The sequence below is a fragment of the Sus scrofa genome, chromosome 1 (assembly GCF_054392235.1).
Source record: "Sus scrofa isolate SSC_HxYL_T2T_F1_AM1 chromosome 1, Sscrofa_HxYL_maternal_Yorkshire_Landrace_v2.0, whole genome shotgun sequence".
Taxonomy (NCBI): Eukaryota; Metazoa; Chordata; class Mammalia; order Artiodactyla; family Suidae; genus Sus; species Sus scrofa.
The window spans coordinates 241,046,868-241,067,384 of record NC_139383.1 but is presented as its reverse complement, the minus strand read 5'-3'; the positions used below and the strand labels follow the sequence as shown (position 1 = coordinate 241,067,384).

General features: G+C 35.1%; 1 protein-coding gene across 4 annotated transcripts in view; it reads right to left on the bottom strand.

Annotated features, from left to right (window-relative positions):
* Positions 1–20,517, bottom strand: part of VPS13A (vacuolar protein sorting 13 homolog A) — a 261,965-nt gene that overhangs the window by 106,683 nt on the left and 134,765 nt on the right. For all 4 annotated transcript variants that reach the window (XR_014822948.1, XM_021065108.2, XM_084988047.1 and 1 more), the window contains exons 35-39: positions 18,460–18,610; positions 10,267–10,394; positions 9,642–9,811; positions 8,037–8,254; positions 7,139–7,371 (exon numbers count right to left, since the gene is read on the bottom strand). Coding sequence is in view for 3 of the 4 variants with exons in the window: in XM_021065108.2 (XP_020920767.2) it covers positions 7,139–7,371; positions 8,037–8,254; positions 9,642–9,811; positions 10,267–10,394; positions 18,460–18,610 (900 nt within the window). In the remaining variant the exon portion in view is untranslated. The remainder of the gene's footprint in view (positions 1–7,138; positions 7,372–8,036; positions 8,255–9,641; positions 9,812–10,266; positions 10,395–18,459; positions 18,611–20,517) is intronic.

Genomic DNA, 20,517 nt, shown 5'->3' with positions numbered 1-20,517 from the left:
CCTCTATCCCAGGTTAACCAGCTAATATTTAAACATCCTTCAGGCATTTCTCAGAAGTCTCCCTCACTTACTACTCCAGAACAGTTATAGTGTTTTTATATAATCCTAATTAGCAAACAAAAGAAAAAATTTAAATATCCTCAAATTTAGGATTAACCCATAAATGTAAGGCTAATATGACACAGGATAAACCATCAATGTAATCTGTCTCAAGAGTAGTAAAAAAAAAAAAAAAACTTGGAGTTCCCATAGTGGCGCAGTGGTTAATGAATCTGACTAGGAACCATGAGGTTGCGGGTTCGATCCCTGGCCTTGCTCAGTGGGTTAAGGATCTGGGGTTGCCGTGAGTTGTGGTGTGGGTCGCAGACGTGGCTCGGATCCCCGTGTTGCTGTGGCTGTGGTGTAGGCCAGCTGCAACAGCTCCGATTGGACCCCTAGCCTGGGAACCTCCATATGCCTCGGGAGCAGCTCAAGAAAAGGCAAAAAGAAAAAAGAAAAAAAAAAAAAAAAAAAAGGAAGAGTAGTAAAAAAAATCTATTACAGTTTTTTTCAACAGATCATAGTAAGCACTCAATAAAATTCTACAGTTATTCACGATTAAGATTCTTTCAAAATTAGATATGGAATATTTTTCAACATATTAAAGCTTTTATATTTAAATTCACAAGCAAATATTAAAATTACAGGAATATCACCTCATTTAACAATGGGAATAAGGATGAATACTTTCTGCAATTCAAGTATCTGACTTCTGCAGATGATTTTTAATAAATCTAACATAAACAAAAATTTAAGTGCAAGAAATAAGTTTAGAAAAGTAATAGTGTAAGGCAAATTCATAAAAAAGCTGACAACCATTTACAGTAGATATAAACATCTGGATCATGACTGGATCAAGATTCACCTTTTTCTAAAAAGGTTTTTAAAATTCTAAAGGATTTAGGAGTTCCTGTCATGGCTCAGTGGTTAACAAACCCAACTAGGATCCATGAGACTTCGGGTTTGATCTTTGGCCTCACTTGGTAGGTAAAGAATCCCACATTGCCATGAACTGTGGTGTAGGTCACGGACATGGCTCAGCTCCCGTGTTGCTGTGGTACAGGCTGACAGCTGCAGCTCCAATTCGAGCCCTAGCCTGGGAACCTACAAATGCTGTGTGTTAGGCCTTAAAAAAAAAAGACCAAAAAAATTGTAAAGGAATTAGAATTTATTTTAAAAATTATTATAAAATCCTAGTGGGTAAATCTATACTCTACAGGTAGCAAAGATGAGACTATCCCATGTTGATAATTATAAAAATTTAGGGTAAAAAAAAAAAAGTTCTCCTGTGGCACAGCAGGTTAGGGATCTGGTGTTGTTGCAGTGGTTTTGGTCACTGCTGTGGCATGGGTTTGATCTCCCATATGTGTGGCACAGCAGAAAGAAATCCGACTAAGTACCCATGACAAAGCGGGTTTGATCCCTGGCCTCACTCAGTGGGTTAAGGATCTGGAGCTGCCAGGGAGCTGTGGTGTGGGTCGAAGATGTGGCTTGGATCTGGCATTGCTGTGGCTGTGGTGTAAGCTAGCAGCTGCAGCTCCAATTCAGCCCCTAACCTGGGAACTTCCATAGGCCACACCTGCACCACTCCCCGCCCCCAAAAAAGTGTATTTGATATAAAAGAATGAAAATGGAAATTCTCTAACACCATATATAAAAATAAACTCACAATGGATTAAAGACTTAAATTATAAGACTAGATAGCATAAAACTCCTAAAGGAAAACACAGAACACTGTTTGACATAAATTGCAACAGTATATATTTGGATTCCTTCCCTAAAGGAAAGGGGAAAAAAAGCAAAAATAAATAAATGGGACTTAATTAAACTTGAAAGATTTTGCACAGCAAATGAAACCATGAACAAAATGAAAAGACAACCTATTAAATAGGAGAAAATATTTGCAAATGATATGACCAGTAAGGGGTTAATATCCAAACATAGAAACAGTTCATACAACTCAACATCAAAGAAAAAAACAACCAAACAACACCCCCAAACCAAAAACCAAACAACCTGATTAGAAAATGGGCAGAAGTGAATAGACATTTTGCCATAGAGGAAATGTGGATGGTCAATGGGCACATGAAGAGATACCCAGCATTGCTAATCATCAGGGAAATACATATCAAAAACACAAAGAAATATCACATCGCACCTATCAGAGGAGCTATCAACAAAAAGAATACAAACAACAAATGTTGGTGAGGATGTGGGAAAAAAGAACCCCTGTACACTGTTGGTGGAAATGTGAATTGGTATAGCTACTGCGGAAACTATAATGGAAGTTTCTCAAAAAACTGCAAATAGAACTACCATGTTACCCAGCCACTCCATTCCTGGGTAATATAAAAAAAAAAACAAAAACAAAAAACCAGAAATAAAAACAAAACCACTACAGTTAAAAAAGATACATAAACCCCAATGTTCACAGCAGCATTATTTACAATTACTAAGGCTTGGAAGCAACCTAAGTGACCATCAACAAATGAATGGATCAAGAAGATGTGTACACACACAGACACACAAACACACACACTAGAATACTACTCATCCATAAAAAAGCATACAATTTTGCTATTTGCAGCAACATGGACGGATATGGAGGACACTATGCTAAGTGAAATAACTCAGAGAGAGAAAGACAAATACTGCATGATAACACTTATATATGTAATATAAAAAAATAAACTAGTGAATATATAAAAAAGAAGCAGATGTACAATCTAGAGGTTACCAGTGAGGAGAGGGAAAGGGGGCAGAGGGGCATGTATAGGAGAATGGGAATAAAAAGTACAAACTATGAGGTATAAAATGAGCCATAAGAATACAATGCACAACACAAGAGAATATACTCAATATCTTATAATGACTATAAATGCAGTATAACCTTTAAAAATTATAAATCACTATGCAATATACCTGTAACTTATACAATACTGTACAGCAACTATACTTCAATTTTTAAAAGTCTGGTTTAAACTATAAGCAAGCTACCAAGGCAACCTTGCAAAGTCCCCAAGGAAAAAAACAGAAGTTCTTTCAAAACTTTGAAGCAGTTCAACTTCCAGTTATCTGTTAAGTTCTTTAGCTGCACACACAGGCATGCATGCATACAAACACACACACACACCATGTATACTAAGCAGAGAGCTACTGCTAAGTAGAGTAAAACGATCAGCAATTTCAAAATGATCTGAAGAATGGGGATGAAAAGAAAAAAACAATTTTAGCATCTTCCAAAAACTGGCCTTAATATGGGCCCTAAAAAGTACTCCTGGATCTCAGATAGGATCCCTAAAAAGATACCACTCAAAAGTCCATATGAACCTGGTGTAAACAAGGCCTTACAACTATAACCCAGCCTCCCATAAATTTAATTCCTACTAAGTTCCCAGGTTAGGGGTCAAATCGGAGCTGCAGGTGAAGTAATAGAAAATATCAAAGAAATCTCTAGCATTTCATTACACTGCCTGGCATTCAGTAAAAAGGTATCTGATATATGAAGAAACAAAGCCAAAAAGAAAACAGAAAATAGAAATAAACTGAGAGGTGACTCAATTACTGGCATCATCAAAAACAAACTAGGAGTTTCCATCGTGGCACAGCAGAAACCAATCCGACTAGGAACCATGAGGTTGCAGGTTCGATCCCTGGCCTTGCTCAGTGGGTTAAGGATTCGGCCTTGCTGTGAGCTGTGGTGTAGGTCGCAAATGTGGCTCAGATCTGGCGGTGTTGTGGCTCTGGCGTAGGTCCGCAGCAGTAGCTCGGATTAGACCCCTAGCCTGGGAACCTCCATATGCCGCGGGTGTGGCCCTTAAAAAAAAAGAGAGACAGACAGACAGAAAATTTCATACCTAAAAATTGGCCCTACTGCAACAAGGTAAAAAATATTTGTGACTGCTTTAGCAACTGGATAGACAAGAGATAAAACAAAATACAAAGCTGACAATTCTAACAATCCTATAGCAAAATATTTGGTAAAAACTGCTACTGGTAGTACCTAAGAAGATAGACCATATTCTTGAAAAACAAACAAACAAGCAAACAAAAAAAAAAAAAAAAACCCTAAAATTTTAGCCAGACAGGTCTGGGTAGAATCTTGCAGTGTATTACCTCCTTCTGCAAAGTCCTATAAGAAAAAACACTGAGAAAATTCATCCTCTAAAGAGAACACTCAGCAAGAAATGAGACTATAGCTGCTATTTTTTTCTCTGGCAATTTTTGTTAAGATCAGACAAAGAAGAACCTATAGCAAAAAAAAAAAAAAAAAAGATTACAAATGTTATCTATCCACCACCCTAAACCTTAAAATCTTAAAGCAGCCTTTACCAAGTCACGATGAAGGGAGGACAGGCAGAAGACAGAGATTAGTAAATAAATAAAGAGTTCTCTACCTAAAAACCTTCACTATAAATAAACATTAGCTTTGGTTATTTATTTATTTATGTCTCACAGCATAAGGAGGTTCCCAGGCTATGGGCAAATCGGAGTTGTAGCTGTGGGTCAACACCACAGCCACAGCAAGGTGGGATCTGAGCCACATCTGCAACCTACACCACAGCTCACAGCAGCGATGGATGCTTAACCCACTGAGCAAGGCCAGGGATCGAACGCACAACCTTCTGGTTCCTAGTCGGATTCATTTGCACTGCACCATGATGGGAACTCTGCAATTATCCTGTCTTTACACCACTGTTATATTAGTGGTTGTGTGTGTGGTGGTGAAGTGTGTGTCCGTTGAAGAGTGGTAACTCATTTGTCTGTTAGTTAATATACCACCAGACCAAGAGAAGTCACATGCAGACTCAATAAAGAAAATTATTACCAACAACCCAACTGAAAACTGGGCAAAAGACCTGAATAGACATTTCTCCAGTGAAGATAAACAGATGGCCAACAAGCATATGAAAAAATGTTCAACACCAATGATTATTAGAGAAATGCAAATCAAAAGTACCATGAGGTTCCACCTCACACAAGTCAGAATGGTCATGATTAATAAGTCCACAAATAACAAATGCTGGAGGGGGTGTGGAGAAAAGGGAACCCTCCTGCACTGTTGGTGGGAATGTAGGCTGGTACAACCACTGTGGAGAACGGTATGGAGGTACCTTAGAAAACTATATATAGAACTACCACATGACCTAGCAACCCCACTCTTGGGCATATATCCGGACAAAACTTTCCTTGAAAAAGACACAGGCACCCGCATGTTCATTGCAGCACTATTCACAATAGCCAAGACGTGGAAAGAACCTAAATGTCCATCGACAGATGACTGGATTAAGAAGATGTGGTACATATACACAATGGAATACTACTCAGCCATAAAAAAGAACACAATAATGCCATTTGCAGCAACATGGATGGACCTAGACTCTCATACTGAGTGAAGTAAGTCAGAAAGAGAAAGACAAATACTGTATGTTATCACTTATATCTGGAATCTAATATATGGCACAAATGAACATTTCCACAGAAAAGAAAATCATGGACTTGGAGAATAGACTTGTGGTTAGGAAGGGGGAGGAGGGGGAGGAGAGGGAGTGGGGTGTACTGGGAATCTGGGGTTAATAGATGCAAACTATTGCCTTTGGAATGGATAAGCAATGAGATCCTGCTGTATAGCACTGGGAACTATATCTAGTCACTTATGATGGAGCATAATAATGTGAGAAAAAAGAATATATACATGTATGTGTGACTGGGTCACCTTGCTGTGCAGTAGAAAATTCACAGAACACTGTAAACCAGCTATAATGGAAAAAATAAAAATCATCATAAAATTTAAAAATAAAAAAAGAAAATTACCACAAGTATGGATTATTTGTGTGAACCATGGAAGATACCTCTGCATGGACTCTGAGAAAAATCTCTAGTTGCCACCTAATAACACTTCTCCTTGTATTCTATAATAACGAAATTTTATCTGAATATAAAAGTTCAGCAAAGAGACCACATTCTCCAACCTTTTTTGCAGGTAAGAATGGTCATACAGATACATTCAAGCCAAAAGGAAGTGAACAGAAGAAAGATGTGTAAAATTTAGAAGTCATAACCTAAAAGAGAATTAGTATGCTCTCCGAATTCTATTTCTTCTCTGTTTAAGGGGTGAGCCATTAGCTTTGCAAACTAGGTCAGCAGTTTACCCTATATCCTAAACAATATTTTCTTATAACAAAATTACATCTTATATTTCTATGTTGATTTTATTTACAATATTTATGCTTTTGTTATTCCTGCCAAAGCCTAAACATTTTTATAACTGTCTTATAAGAATATTAGGAGTCAGGAGTTCCTGTCATGGAGTAGTGGAAACAAATCTGACTAGGAACCATGAGGTTTCACGTTCAATCCCTGGCCTTGCTCAATGGGTTAAGGATCCGGCATTGCTGTGAGCTGTGGTGTAGGTCACAGATGCGGCTCAGATCTGGCATTGCTGTGGCTGTGGCATAAGCCAGCGGCAACAGCTCTGATTAGATCCCTAGCCTGGGAAGCTCCATATGCCACAGGTGCAGCCTTAAAAAGACAAAAGACTAAAAAAAAAAAAAAAAGAATATTAGGAGCCAGATCATTAACTTGAAAAAATGAATTTCAATCACTTATGAACAGGAGGAAGGTCAAGGGGATATTAAAGAATAACACAGTGAAGTATGTCAAAGCAATGGCTTATGATTCAAATAATCCGTATGGAGAAAGGCAAAAACGCATCTAAGTGAAAAATGTCCAGATGGGATAAAAAATTTTAAATAATAAAAGTGAAACAACACTACAATTGGTATAAAGTCTTAACAGCCTAAAAGCACTGTGGAATTGACATGGTCAGAAAGTTGGAGTAAAGTCTTAAGTGAGAAGTATCAAGATGAGATGAAAACAATTTTTTAGTGGAACTATTACCACAAATACACAAGACAACAAGGAACAACTGGAAAAATTAAAGTGTTTCAAACTTGGTATAACAATAATTTAAATTGGGCTCTCTAAGCAGAAATAAAGGTATTTTACAGGGTAAGCTTATGTAGGCAGTTTCCTAGAGTGGTATATACTAAATGCAAAATAGGTTACAATTAAGCAGATATTTATGTAGTGAACTCACAGTAGTGATCCTTCCTTTTCTCTTGACTGGAAGAAATGGGCATGCTCTCACTTGGAGATCTTTAATGGCAGCAGTCATTCTATTATTTTCATGGTCACCTTTCCAACAAATTTCACATTGTGTTGTAATGACTAAGGCAGGAGCATCATTTCTTGTCATATCAGCCACAAATACAATTTCTGGATTTTTAATAAGAATATTAACTTCCCACTTCTCTGATTGCTGTATAGGTACTAAAGTAGAAAAAAATACAAGGTTTTAAATTGTTACAAATATTTTTTCTATACATTGTTTATGAAAAATTGTTATTTATAGGAAAATGTTATTGCTATTCTAAGTAAAAGGCAAAATAAAAGAAGCTTAGGTCCCAAAAAAATTTACTGCAACTCTCTCTCTTAGTATAAGATTTAAAGAAACTATAGCCATAAGAACATTTGAAAATGTGGGAAAAAAATCTCATTTTAATGGCAGAGTTGGAAATAAATCAGTTTTCTAACTCTTTCTATAATACTATAATGAATGAAATAATGTAAACAATAGTAGAAAACTATAAATATAATAAGAATAAAAGAGGACTTTAAGTTAAAATATTATCTTTAGTTATGAAAAGGATTTGTTGTTTCATTATTCTGTCCTTGTTTTCTTCCAGCAAAATTCTTTCAAATTACTGAAGTGTAACTACTTATTTTAATGTCTTACAGTTTTTGAACCCAATATATATATTTACACTTTGAAAAATAGGCCAACTGCACATCTTATAAGAAAACACATAAGTTTTTCTCTTACCTCTGATAAATAAAGATTTTTAATTTATTAATCCATTTAACCTCATCATCTAGAAAACTAATGAAGGTAAGTGCTATTATAGCACTACTCAATATTTTAGCCAATAACTAACCTTCTTCTTTAGCAGGCCATGTTTGAACACTGGTATCTACAGCAGTGCCTGTGGTGTAGGCCTCAAGAAAGACATTTGCAACTGTTAGGAGAAATTCCACACTTGCACAAATATACATTTCTTGAAGGACTAAATCAGATACCCAACCGTCTCTGACTTTCCTATATCTTATGTCCATCATGTCCTTTTTGTCAAATCCAACTGTCAGTCCTATCATTCTGAAAAACACAGTAAGAATAATTCCTATGAATATCTTACAAATAACTAAACACCTAACAATAAAACTCAAAGACCTCTCAGCCCTTTCAATAAGAGCAAATGAGCATTCTGAAGTCATTTCTCTCAGGAAGATCACAAAGTACTCCAAATAAGACTTAAAACATTGACAGATGATTGGATTAAGATGTGGTATATATACACAATGGAATACTACTCAGCCATAAAAAGAACACAATAATGCCATTTGCAGCAACATGGATGGAACCAGAGACTCTCATACTAAGCGAAGTAAGTCAGAGAGAGAAAGACAAATACTATATGTTATCACATATCTGGAATCTAATATATGGCACAAATAGTTATCACATATCTGGAATCTAATATATGGCACAAATGAACATTTCCACAGAAAAGAAAATCATGGACATGGAGAACAGACTTGTGGTTGTCAAGGGGGAGGGGAAGGAGTGGGATGGACTGGGAATTTGGGGTTAATAGATGAAAACTATTGCCTTTGAAATGGATAAGCAATGAGATCCTGCTGTGTAGCACTGGGAACTATGTCTAGTCACTTGTGATGGAGCATGATAATCTAAGAAAAAAGAATGTATACAAGTATGGGTTACTGGATCACCGTGCTGTACAGCAGAAAATTGATAGAACACTATAAACCAGCTATAATGGAAAAAAATTGTTATAAAATAAAGAGACTTATAGACTTTGGGAGCACAAATGTTTCATAAATTAGGGTGTATGTTCTTAAGAATTTATCAAAATTTTGAATCTCAGCATATTTTTTCTTCTCAAATTTTCACTTATTTCCCACTACTATTTGCATGGATTAATAATCTGGATAACACAGATTAATTTAAAAACCAATTTAATTGCATTGGTTATTTCTATTTAACCCATCAACAATTATTCAGCAAGAACAAGATATAATTGAACTACAGCATATAAAATTTTGACTTAGAACTACTGACTTGATTGCATTGAAGCTCTGAAGGTTTTAGGATATACCAAGAAAATGAACATGTAACTTTGAGAAAAAGGTCTGTAAAATATACCAACAGGAGTTTCCCTTGTGGCTCAGTGGTTAACAAATCCAACTAGGAACCATGAGGTTGCAGGTTCGATCCCTGGCCTTGCTCAGTCGGTTAAGGATTCAGCATTGCCATGAGCTGTGGTGTAGGTAGCAGACACGGTTCAGATCCCTAGTTGCTGTGGCTCTGGATTAGGCTGGAGGCTACAACTCCGATTAGAGCACTAGCCTGAGAACCTCCATATGCCACAGGAGCAGCCCTAAAAAAGCAAAAAGACAAAAAATAAATAAATAAAATAAAATATACCAACAGTTTATCAAGTAAAAACTTAGAATACTGTTACCTAGGAGTTGCTTTCTTGACATGAGGTCTTTTGTCATCTAAAATACAGTTTTTTAATGAGAAGGAAGATGATACTGAGTCATCTGTACACATTTTTAAAGTACTTATGATATTCTCCAACTTAAATTCAGCAAGTTTCAGAGAAGGATCACGAATACCTGTAAAGAAAGTCTGGAAGAGGAAATCAATACAAATTTTATATAAAAACACAAATTTAAAACAAAATACATTCTCTATTTCCAAAGAGCTCAAAATGAAAGACAAGAAAAATACTGATTTTAACTAAAAATATTTTTTTTATCACCAGATACAGGAACGATAATTCATTTTAAGGGGGAAATGATGAAAATTGTTTTATTCTTAAAGTGAAAAGATGAACAATTTTTCTCAGAGGAACAGATACTCCAAAATACACATGAAATATTGGCAGCCACTTGCAGTACTATGGAAGCTCCTAGGCCAAGGACTGAACCCATACCACAGCAGTGACCCAAGTCTCTGCAGTGACAACTCAGATCCCCAACTACTAGGCCACCAGGGAACTCCAACAACTGTTATTTTAATAAACATTCACCTAAATAATTTTCATCAAGTGAAAATATATTTTCTTTTCTTCTTCAACTTACCTGTTTAGGATCTGGACTATACAGAACCATGGTGAGATAATCAGTTCGGAAACTCATATTTAGTGTTGTCTTAACTTGAGCAGCATGTGAATGTACTTCTACCACAGCAGCTGTCACTATAGTTGTTCCTTGGAAAAAATTAATGTTATTGGATAAAAGAAAATGTCAGGAACAGGAGAATTCACTAAAACAGCCTTGAAATAGATTCAATAGAATTATTAAATAAGTATAATGTTTTTCAAAACAATTAAAAAGATCTAAAAACTAAGATATTGAATTTACTAACTCTTGACTTATGATTCTTTCCATAATAACCTGGGAGTATTAATTATACTCATGGTTTATCTTTAACAAGCTCTTGGTTTAATTCTTGTGAAATAAGAGTAACAGAACTGGAGTTCTCGTTGTGGCTCACTGGGCAAAGAACCCAACTACTATCCATAAAGATGTGGTTCAATCCCTGGCCTCACTCAGTGGGTTAAAGGATCTGGTATTGCAGTAGCTGCAGTGTAGGTCGCAGGCATGGCTCAGACCTGGCTTTGCTGTGGCTGAGGTGTAGGCCTGCAGCTATAGCTCTGATTCAACCCCTAGCCTGGGAATTTCCATATGTCACAAGTGCTGCCATGACATAAAGAAAAAAAAAGAAGAAAAAAAACCCAACCCCCAAAAAAAAAACCAGAACCAACTACTGGGTTTGTTCTGGGGATTAAGCAAAACAAAATGAGTAAAATGCATGTTAGAGTACCTGGCGTATGCATTTCGTATTTAAATTTTACTCCAAAAAAACTAAAACCAAACAAGATATGTTAGATGACATTTTAAAAGTTCCACTCAACAAAAGCACCTGAAATTCTGTGTTTTCTACATTTTATATTTTAGGACAAGGTATTATATATACACAACACGTATTTAACAAACATATAATAAAAACACAGAAATTCCTAATTCTCATTCTACCAGACACAAGATACAAGTATCACCATGCCAAAAAATTTCTCAATTTAGGTAAAATTTACACCAGTGAAATATACAGATCTTACCTGAACAACTTAGTGAGATTTGATAAATATATACATCCATGTAACTAACATTCCAATTAAGATACTGAACACTGATATCACTCTAGAAAGTTCCCTCTTCCAGCCAATCCCAACCTCCCTACCATTCTAATTTCAATCGCCTTATTTGTTCTTAAATTCTGTATAAATGGAGGAACATATATCATATTCTTTCATGTTTAGTTTCTTTCAGTTAATGTACTTCTGAGATTCATCCATGTTACTGTCAGTAGCTCATTCTTTCTCATGCATTCTAAAAATGCATTCTATGAAAATACATAGTATAATAATGAAGTTTATCCATTCTAGTACTAATGAACATATAGGTTATTTGAGCTATTATGAATTTGAGCTATTATGAATAAACCTGCTGTAAATATTCCTCAATAAGTGCCTTTGCGTATACACGCACTTATTTTGGAGTAGGGTGGGGGTAATAAACAGTTAGGTTTGTAATTGTTAATTATAGAGTAGCTATACACTAACTGTCAAACTCTTTTGTTAAAAAAGTGGGGGGGGGCATCATTTCATATTCCTAAGAGCCATACTGACAGCTTCATCTATTTTCTCATGCTTGTAAACATTTGGTATTTTCATTCCTTTAACTAGTAGAGTAAACTGAAGTCTTGCTGATAAGTAAGTATATTAGCACTTTTTCATGTGCTAATAAAACTAGCTGCTTTAATATATAATCTTTCCCCAAGTACCCAAATCTTCTGGTCATTATTTCGATTTTTAAGAAGTTACTAATTTCAGAGTTCTCATACATTCCAGATATAAGAAAAAGGTCAGGTACATGTATCACAAAATGTGTCTCCTAGTCTGAAACCTAAACTTTTCACAGTCTTGATGCTATCTTTTGATGTGTGAAAGTTTAACATTTTGATGAAGTCTACAAAGTTTTTCTTTCATAATTAGTGCTTTTTTATCTACCCAAGAAATTTCTGGCTACCCCATGAAGATATTCTTTCTTGAAGTCTGTAAGTTTTAACTTCCAAGTATATGGTGACTTTCATCCACCTTCAATTTCTGTGTATGGTGTAAAGGGACAAGGTTCAATTTTTCCTATCCTTCTCTAGTTGTGACAGCACTCTTTGTTTAAAAGTTTATCCTTTCCTTGTTGACTGGACTCTGTTGAAATCAGTTTGCCTCTCTTCTGGAGTTTCTAATCTGCTTTACAAATCTGTTTGGCTATGCTCTGTCAGTAATATAATGATTTAGTTATTGAAGATTTATTGTAAGTTGTGAAATTAAGTAGTGTAAATCTTTGTTCTTCTTTCACTACACACACAGCTATTCTTGATCCTTAGCAACTCTATATAAATTTAAAAATTTTTCAATTTCAATTTTAAAGTTTGGGATTGTGTTGAATCTATATATCAATATGGTAAGACCCGACATTTAAACAACACTGAGATTTTAAGAATGCTGAGATTTTTCAATGTACAAACATGGCATACCTCTTCATATATTTAGGTCATTTAGTTTTTCACATCAGATTTTGGTATTTTTTAGTGCAGCAATCTTGCATAATTTTGTTGAACTTCTTCCTAAGTATATTATGTTTTTTGACGTTATTGTAAATAGTTTAAAATTATACTTTTCAAATGTTATGGATATAGTTGATTTTACTTATTAATTTTACATCTTGACAAAAATGCTAAATTGAGTTCTTAATTCTAGGAATTTGTTGAAGACTTCTTACGGTATTCTATGTAGTCAATAACACTGAGGGAAAAAGGCATTTTTATTTCTTTCTACTCTGTAAAACCTACTACTCTGTCAATGACTACTAGTTGAACAGGAATGGTGATTGTGGACATTCTTGTTTTGTTCCTGTTTTAGGTGGAAAACTTTCCTCTTCATCATTCAGTATGTCTTTTAGCTATTTCAAATTTTTAATCACAAATAGGTACTGAATCTTATCAAATGCTTTTTCTCTATCTATTGAGGTGACATAATTTTTTTCTTTCTTAATTTTCTGCTTTCATTAATTTGGTGAGCTACCTTAATTCATTTTTGAGCTTTAAACCAATTCTGCATTTTGTTTTGGGTAATTCCCACTTGGTTAAGATAAAATATCCTATATCCTTATTGTTAAACTCAGTACACTAATACGTTAGGAATTCTCATGTCTGTGTTCATGAAGGAACTGGTGTGTGATATTCTCTTCTTGAAGTGGCTATTCCTGTTTTGTTTGCAATTTTAGGTTTTTGATATCAGGGTAATGCTTGCTTCATAAAATAACTAAGAGCTCCCCCTCTATTTTCCAAAAGTTTTGACACTGATATTATTCCTTATTTAAATATTTACTAGAGGAGTTTCTGTTGTGGCTCAGTGGTTAACAAATCTGACTAGGAACCATGAGGTTGCAGGTTCGATCCCTGGCCTCACTCAGTGGGTTAAGGATCCAGTGTTGCCATGAGCTGTGGTATAGGTTGCAGATGAGGCTTGGATCTTGCGTTGCTGTGGCTCTGGTATAGGCCATGGGCTACAGCGCTAGCCTGGGAACCTCCATATGCCATGGGTGTGGCCCCAGAAAAGACAAAAGAAAAATAAAAAATAAAATTAAAAATAAATAAATAAATAAATATTTACTAGAATTTGGCGTTCTTATTGTGGTGCAGCAGCAATGAATTCAACTAGGAACCATGACGTTGTGGGTTCGATCCCTGGCCCTGCTCAGAAGGTTAATGATCTGGCGTTGCCATGAGCTGTCGTGTAGGTTGCAGATGTGGCTTGGATCTGATGTTGCTGTGGTTGTGGCTGTGGCTGCTGGCAGCTGTAGCTCCGATTAGACCTCTAGCCTGGGAACCTCCATATGGCGCAGTTGCCACCCTAAAAAGCAAAAAAAAGAAAAAAAGAAAGAATGAATAAATATTTACTAGAATTTACCACTGAAGTTCAATTCCTGGGATGAGATTTCCTATTCCACTGTTTGTCAGTTTTGGTAACTCTTTTTTCCAAAAATTTTGTACATTTCATAAAAATCGTAGAACTTATTATTACAGAATTATTCATAATATTCACAGTCCTGGTAGTGAACTTTGATAATTTATTTAATTCTGATAGTGATAACTTGTTTCTTCTCTCTCATCAGTCTTGCTAAGAGGATTTATTAATTTCACTAATCTTTCCAATGAAAACAATTTTTTACTTTGCTAATTTTCTCTACTACTTATGTTTCTCTTTCTTCGATGTCTATTGTTGTCTGTATTACTGCCTTCCTTTTATTTATTTTGGGTTTGACTGCCTCTTCTTTCTCTAGTTTCTTAAAGTGAAAGATAGGATCTTTGATTTGTAACTGTGATTCCTTCCCCGAGATAGTCTTTTATAGTTACACTTTTTTCAGCACTGTTTTAGTTGCATTCTACAAATTTTGACATGTTTTGTTAATTATCTTTCAGGTTAAATATTTTTTTGGTTTCTCTTTTTTTTTTTTTTTTGACACATCAGTTATTTAGAAACTGTTTGATGTCCAAATATTTCAAGCGTTTTGGACACCTAATTACTACTGATTTCTAATTTAATTCCATGTGGTTAGAAGACTTTACGGCCCCCTCAAATGGACCATCTTTATGAATATTCCAGGAGTCCTTTTTAAAAAAAGCAAATTCTGAAACTGTTGAATGAAACATTACATTAATGTCAATTAGGTAGTTTGTTAACTGCGTTAAGGTGTTCTATATTCTATCTGATTTTTTGATCTATATTCTACCAATTAACTAAGAGTAGTGTGCTAAATATCCATCTATGATTCTGTATTTGTGTTATTTCCTCCTTTAGTTCCATCAATTTTTTCTGCATGTATTTTGAAGCTGTTATTAGTATATACACATTTATATTTATATTCTTTGTGAACTGATCACTTAAACCTTACTAAAGCAAAAACAAATAACGCTTGTAATGAGAAATTTATGAGACAATCAGGAAAATATAAAGCCTAACTAGAAATTTTCATGGTTTAAAGGGATACTTCTTTAAACATTAGTACTGCTAATGTTTTAGGGGTGATAATACTATGACTATATTCAAAAAGTAAGGTTCTTAATTACAGATGCATCTGAGATTTGATTTAAAATAATCTAGTGGGACACCAGTAGGAGAAAAACAGGAGAGTTATAGCAGTAATAAAGGTAGCCACATGATACTAAGTGCTGAAACTGGGTGATGAGTACATGTAGGTTCATTACTTTATTCCATCTACTTTGGTGTATGAGTAAACATTTCCAGAAAAAAATGACTGACACAATAATATATTCAAATGTCCATTTTTTGTGCCATTCTTTTTGGGCATTATCTTTTCACTCCTCACTATTTAAGTCCTTAGCATTTCCTCTATCTGTCCCTTCTTCCTCTTCCCAGTTTTGGCCAGTCAGTTACGTCTTCTATGCTAACACAATTAATAACATTTACATTCTTATTTACCTAGTCTTTCATGTGTTGTTTAACCATAGCTATGTAATAATTTTAAATGTAGAGACTAATAGCTTATTATAAAACTTCCTCTGCTGCTAGATTCTAACTTATGCATCTCTCAGAAAAGCTGAGAGAATCTTTTCACATATTCTAAAAACAGATCAAAATCATGCAAAACTTAGTTCAGCTCACTTCTGCACCAGAATACAGAGTATAGATTTATCCCTTCTTAGGAATAGAAAACATGAATTCCTCTCCCATATAGTTAATTAATTCCTCATTCTACATATCCTATAAAATTTATGCTATTTTTATTAAGATATTTTTCCATTTTTTTTTTCTTAAAGCACTCTAAATTCCTCTTGAATGAAAATTAAGTATTTTCTAGCCTAGTAGCACAGATAATCTTGGGATGTCCTTTTAATGCTCTTCTGGTTAGGCCCACTGTATTTGGATTCCATATTTTCCTTTTTCTTGGATTCCTTGTTTGCTTTGCTAGAATATATTTTCAAGCTACTGGCATACCTCAGAGATATTGCAGATTGAGTTCTAGACCACCTCAGTAAAATGAATGTCACAATAAAACAGGCCACAGAAATTGATTTCATAGCACATATAAAAGTTATGTTTATACTGCACTATAGTCTATAATAATGCAACAGCATTATGTCTAAAAAAACAATGTACATAACTTAAAAATCATTTTGTTGGAAAAATGGCACCCAGATGGACTTGCTCAACTCAGGGTTGCCACAAACCTTCAATGTTTTTTTTTTTAAATGCAGTATCCGAGAAGTAAAATAAAATGAAGAACAATAAAATAAGGTTTACTATAATTTCTTTAGGAAGGGGTAGAAAGAAAGTAAACTTTGCACCACTGGAAATCTGAAAATTATTGTTTTCAATTTGCATGATGATTTGTCCATATGTAGAATCCTAACTTCAAAATCATTTTTCTTATAAATTTGGCTATATTATTCCATTGTTTTTTACCTGCCATCGATCCTAATCCATCCAGTTTCATTAATGATAAATCTGATTCCAGCCACTTTTTTTCCAAGCCTCTAACAGGCAGCCTGGTTTTTCCTTCAACTAAAAATTTTACTTTTGTTATTGACATTTTATGAAAATATGTTTATATGGGGAGTTATCAATTGGCTTGAAACTTGGTAGTTTTTTTACATTCAAGAAATTGTTTCAATATTTACTTAGTTCTGAAGAGTTTTCCTTTATTATTTCTTTGAAAGATTTTCTCTTCCATTTTCTCAGTTCTTTCTTCTAAATTACTTATTATCCTGGAATTAGACCTTTTGAAGTTCTACCACTCTTAAGTTTTATCTCATTCTCCATTTCTATGCTTATTTTTCTCCATGTCATAGAAGATTATGTCAACCACATATTCCAACTCAGCACTTATATCCTAATACCATGTGTAGTGCACTTATATTGTTTCAAAATTACAGCAATCGGAGTTCCAACTACGGCGCAGCAGAAACGAATCCGACTAGGAACCATGAGGTTGCGGGTTTGATCCCTGGCCTCACTCAGTGAGTTAAGGATCTGGCGTTGCCAAGAGCTGTGGTGTAGGTTGCAGATGCGGCTCGGATCTGGTGTTGCCATGAGCTGTGGTGTAGGTTGCAGATGCAGCTCCGATCTGGCGTTGCCATGGCTGTGGTATAGGCCAGCAGCTACAGCTCCAATTACACCCCTAGCATGGGAAACTCCATATGCCGCCGATACAGCCCTAAAAAAAAAAAGACAAAAGACAAAATTTCGGCAATCATATTTTTGTTTTCCAAGAACTCTTTCTTATCTTAGGAAGGCAGAAGGTAGTGATGGAGATTCAATTCTTATATTCTCAAAATGTGATTATGAATTAGAGTTTGTTTTTCTGTTTATTCACATATGCTTTTCTTTCTTCAATTACTTCTGTTCCATTCAGCAAACACTATTCTGTTTATCTTGGTTGCTTTCATGCTTAGGTCCTTATGATTTTCTTTATATCTGACCATTACTATTTAACAATAAAGGACTGGGTTTGTTATTCTAGCTAATAAGAATGATGTCTCCTGTAATGTATGTTTCAGTATGAGGTAGGTAGGTATGTTTGGGGTTCCCCCAAAATACCAAAATAAGGAGAACTTTATTCTAATGAAGTAAAATCATCCTGGCAGTCCTAATTAATCCAATTCTCTATATTTGCTAGTGTCGACTTAGAACCTAGTTAGGGTTCTACATAAATTAAATCTAACACTGGATGCAGCCAGTGCTGCACTGGTTCCCACTGCTCTATTCCATCCATCTTTCAAATATTTGTGGAAATCCATTGTTTAATTCTTTCTTGACACCTCTAATGTTTTGATATTCCTAATATCAATATAAAATATTCCATCTGGAATATATACTGCATTAGGAATAAGGAGGAAAGGGGGATGAGGAGAAAAATAGAAGATAAAGACTTACAGGGAAGTTGGCATAACAAGAATACATTCTAAGGAATTTTGTCACGACAAGACTAAGAATTTTGATTCAAAGGAAAAGAATCAAAAGAATGACTCATAAGAGACAAATCAGAAATACCTGAATGAGATTATCTAAAGAGAAAAGATTTGTAAGTCTTAGTTTACTCAAATCGAGAACTAGGGAGAATGGAAGGAAGGATAGAAGAAAAGAAGGGGGCAAGGTGAGAAAGACTAATGTAAGATTTAGAACATACCTCCTGAAGGGTGTGAAGCATTAGTAGTTCTGCTAGTAACACTAGTCTGATCTTTTATTCCTCCACCTGAGGCACTATCACCTTCTTCATACCGTATGTTGCCATATAATGTTTTAAAAGCAGTTGTTATGTCTTCTTGACTAAGAATGAACTGTTAGAAAAAAAATACAATTTGATCATTTTAAATTACTATTTCATGTAGTTAAAATTCTCATATGAGAAAAACAATTGTTTGGATTTCCCGTCGTGGCTCAGTGGTTAACGAATCCGACTAGGAACCATGAGGTTGCAGGTTTGATCCCTGGCCTTGCTCAGTGGGTTAAGGAGCTAGCATTGCTGTGAGCTGTGGTGTGGGTCACAGAAGTGACTCGGATCCCATGTTGATGTGGCTCTGGTGTAGGCCGGAGGCTACAAGCTCTGATAAGACCCCTAGCCGGGGAACCTTTATGCTGCAGGTGCAGCCCTAAAAAAAAAAAAAAAAAAAGAAAAGAAAAAGAAAAACAATTGTTCCATTTCAATCCTCTACAAAACCAACTTTTAACAGTGGATACTTCTAATTGGGTATTCCATTTTTTAAATGAACATGTGATCTTTGATACCTTGTTAAATATAGAATTAATGCCAGCACCAATTAAGCTATGAATGATGAATTTTTGTTATGAATGTAGCAATTAACCTACTGATTTTATATCTTTAAAATGAACTTTCATCTTTCAATATTCATGAAACACTTTTTTTTGATTAGTAAGATCCTCAATGTACAAATACAGAATAATCAAAATAATAAATTTATGTAATTGAAAATATTTCACAATTTTTTTCATGAGTTATTTTAGCTGAACCTCACAAAAGTCCTAGGAGAAAAGAATATAATCCTGATTTTATAAGAAGGTGAGGCTTAAAGGATTAAGTATCAAGTTTCAGTCCACTTAAAGAATGCAGCACACTAACTCAAAACTCCATGTGTTGCAAATTTAGCCTAAAATCATCAGTTTAAGATCTGTCTTGAAAGCTATGATGGTTAATTTTATGTCAACTTGACTGTGTCATAGTCTAGCTATTTGCAATGTTATGCATATATCCTGATGCTGCAGACCATCTACAAATGCCCAGCTGCTTTCTGGGGCAGATACCCTACAATAAAATTGAGTCTTCCTCTATCGAGTTCCACTAGAGTACTTTAGCAGATGTTGCAGCCCACCTCAGGGAACCAACTATTTGACTCCTCCTGGAACTCAACTTCAGAGTCAGGAAGAGGCTAAAATTAAGTCTTCAAAACGTCAGTCTAATGCATTCTGATCAAGTGCATACACACTCACACATTGGTTCTATTTCTCTGGAGAAATCTAATACAACAAAAATCAGTTTTTTGTTTTTTTTTTTTTAAAAAGGCCTGTGACTGGGGATAATTTTAATTCCATAAAATTTAACAGTTTTATTTGCATCAGGCTTTCTTTGACTGCATTTCAAAGATGATAACACTAGTGTTTTAAGACTAATGTCACGTGTACCTTATTTCTGCTACTCATGTTTTGCTTTTTTAAGTCTTCATTTATTTATGACATTTATTTTGAGATAATTATGTAAAGGTATTACAAAAATAGTATATTCATATAAACTAATAAATGAAGTTAAATATTACTACTACTAAAACATGTCTTTCGATTAGTTCATGTATACTGAATGCCCCATTGCCCACACAACACTGATATTAATCATCACTCTTTACTATTTCCAAGAGCTCGGTGCAGGAAGCTTCAAGAACTGTAAGGATCCAAGAAATGCTGGTCTGTGGTTCCTACATATTAAAAAAGGCTGTGTGCGCGACCATCCAACATTCTGACAAGTTAGAAATCAAAAACTGTAGCACTTATGTCAGATATATTAGAGTAACTGATTCTAGCCTCTCTCTGACGGAGAGAGTGATATGGGGGTGAACCTGGGAATGGACCACAACAGCTGCTAACTATTCAGGCAGATCAGTGAGGGGGAAGACCCAGTTTGAACTGTCCTGAAAGGCAGCCGGGTATTGTAAATGGTCTGCAGTATCATCTGAAC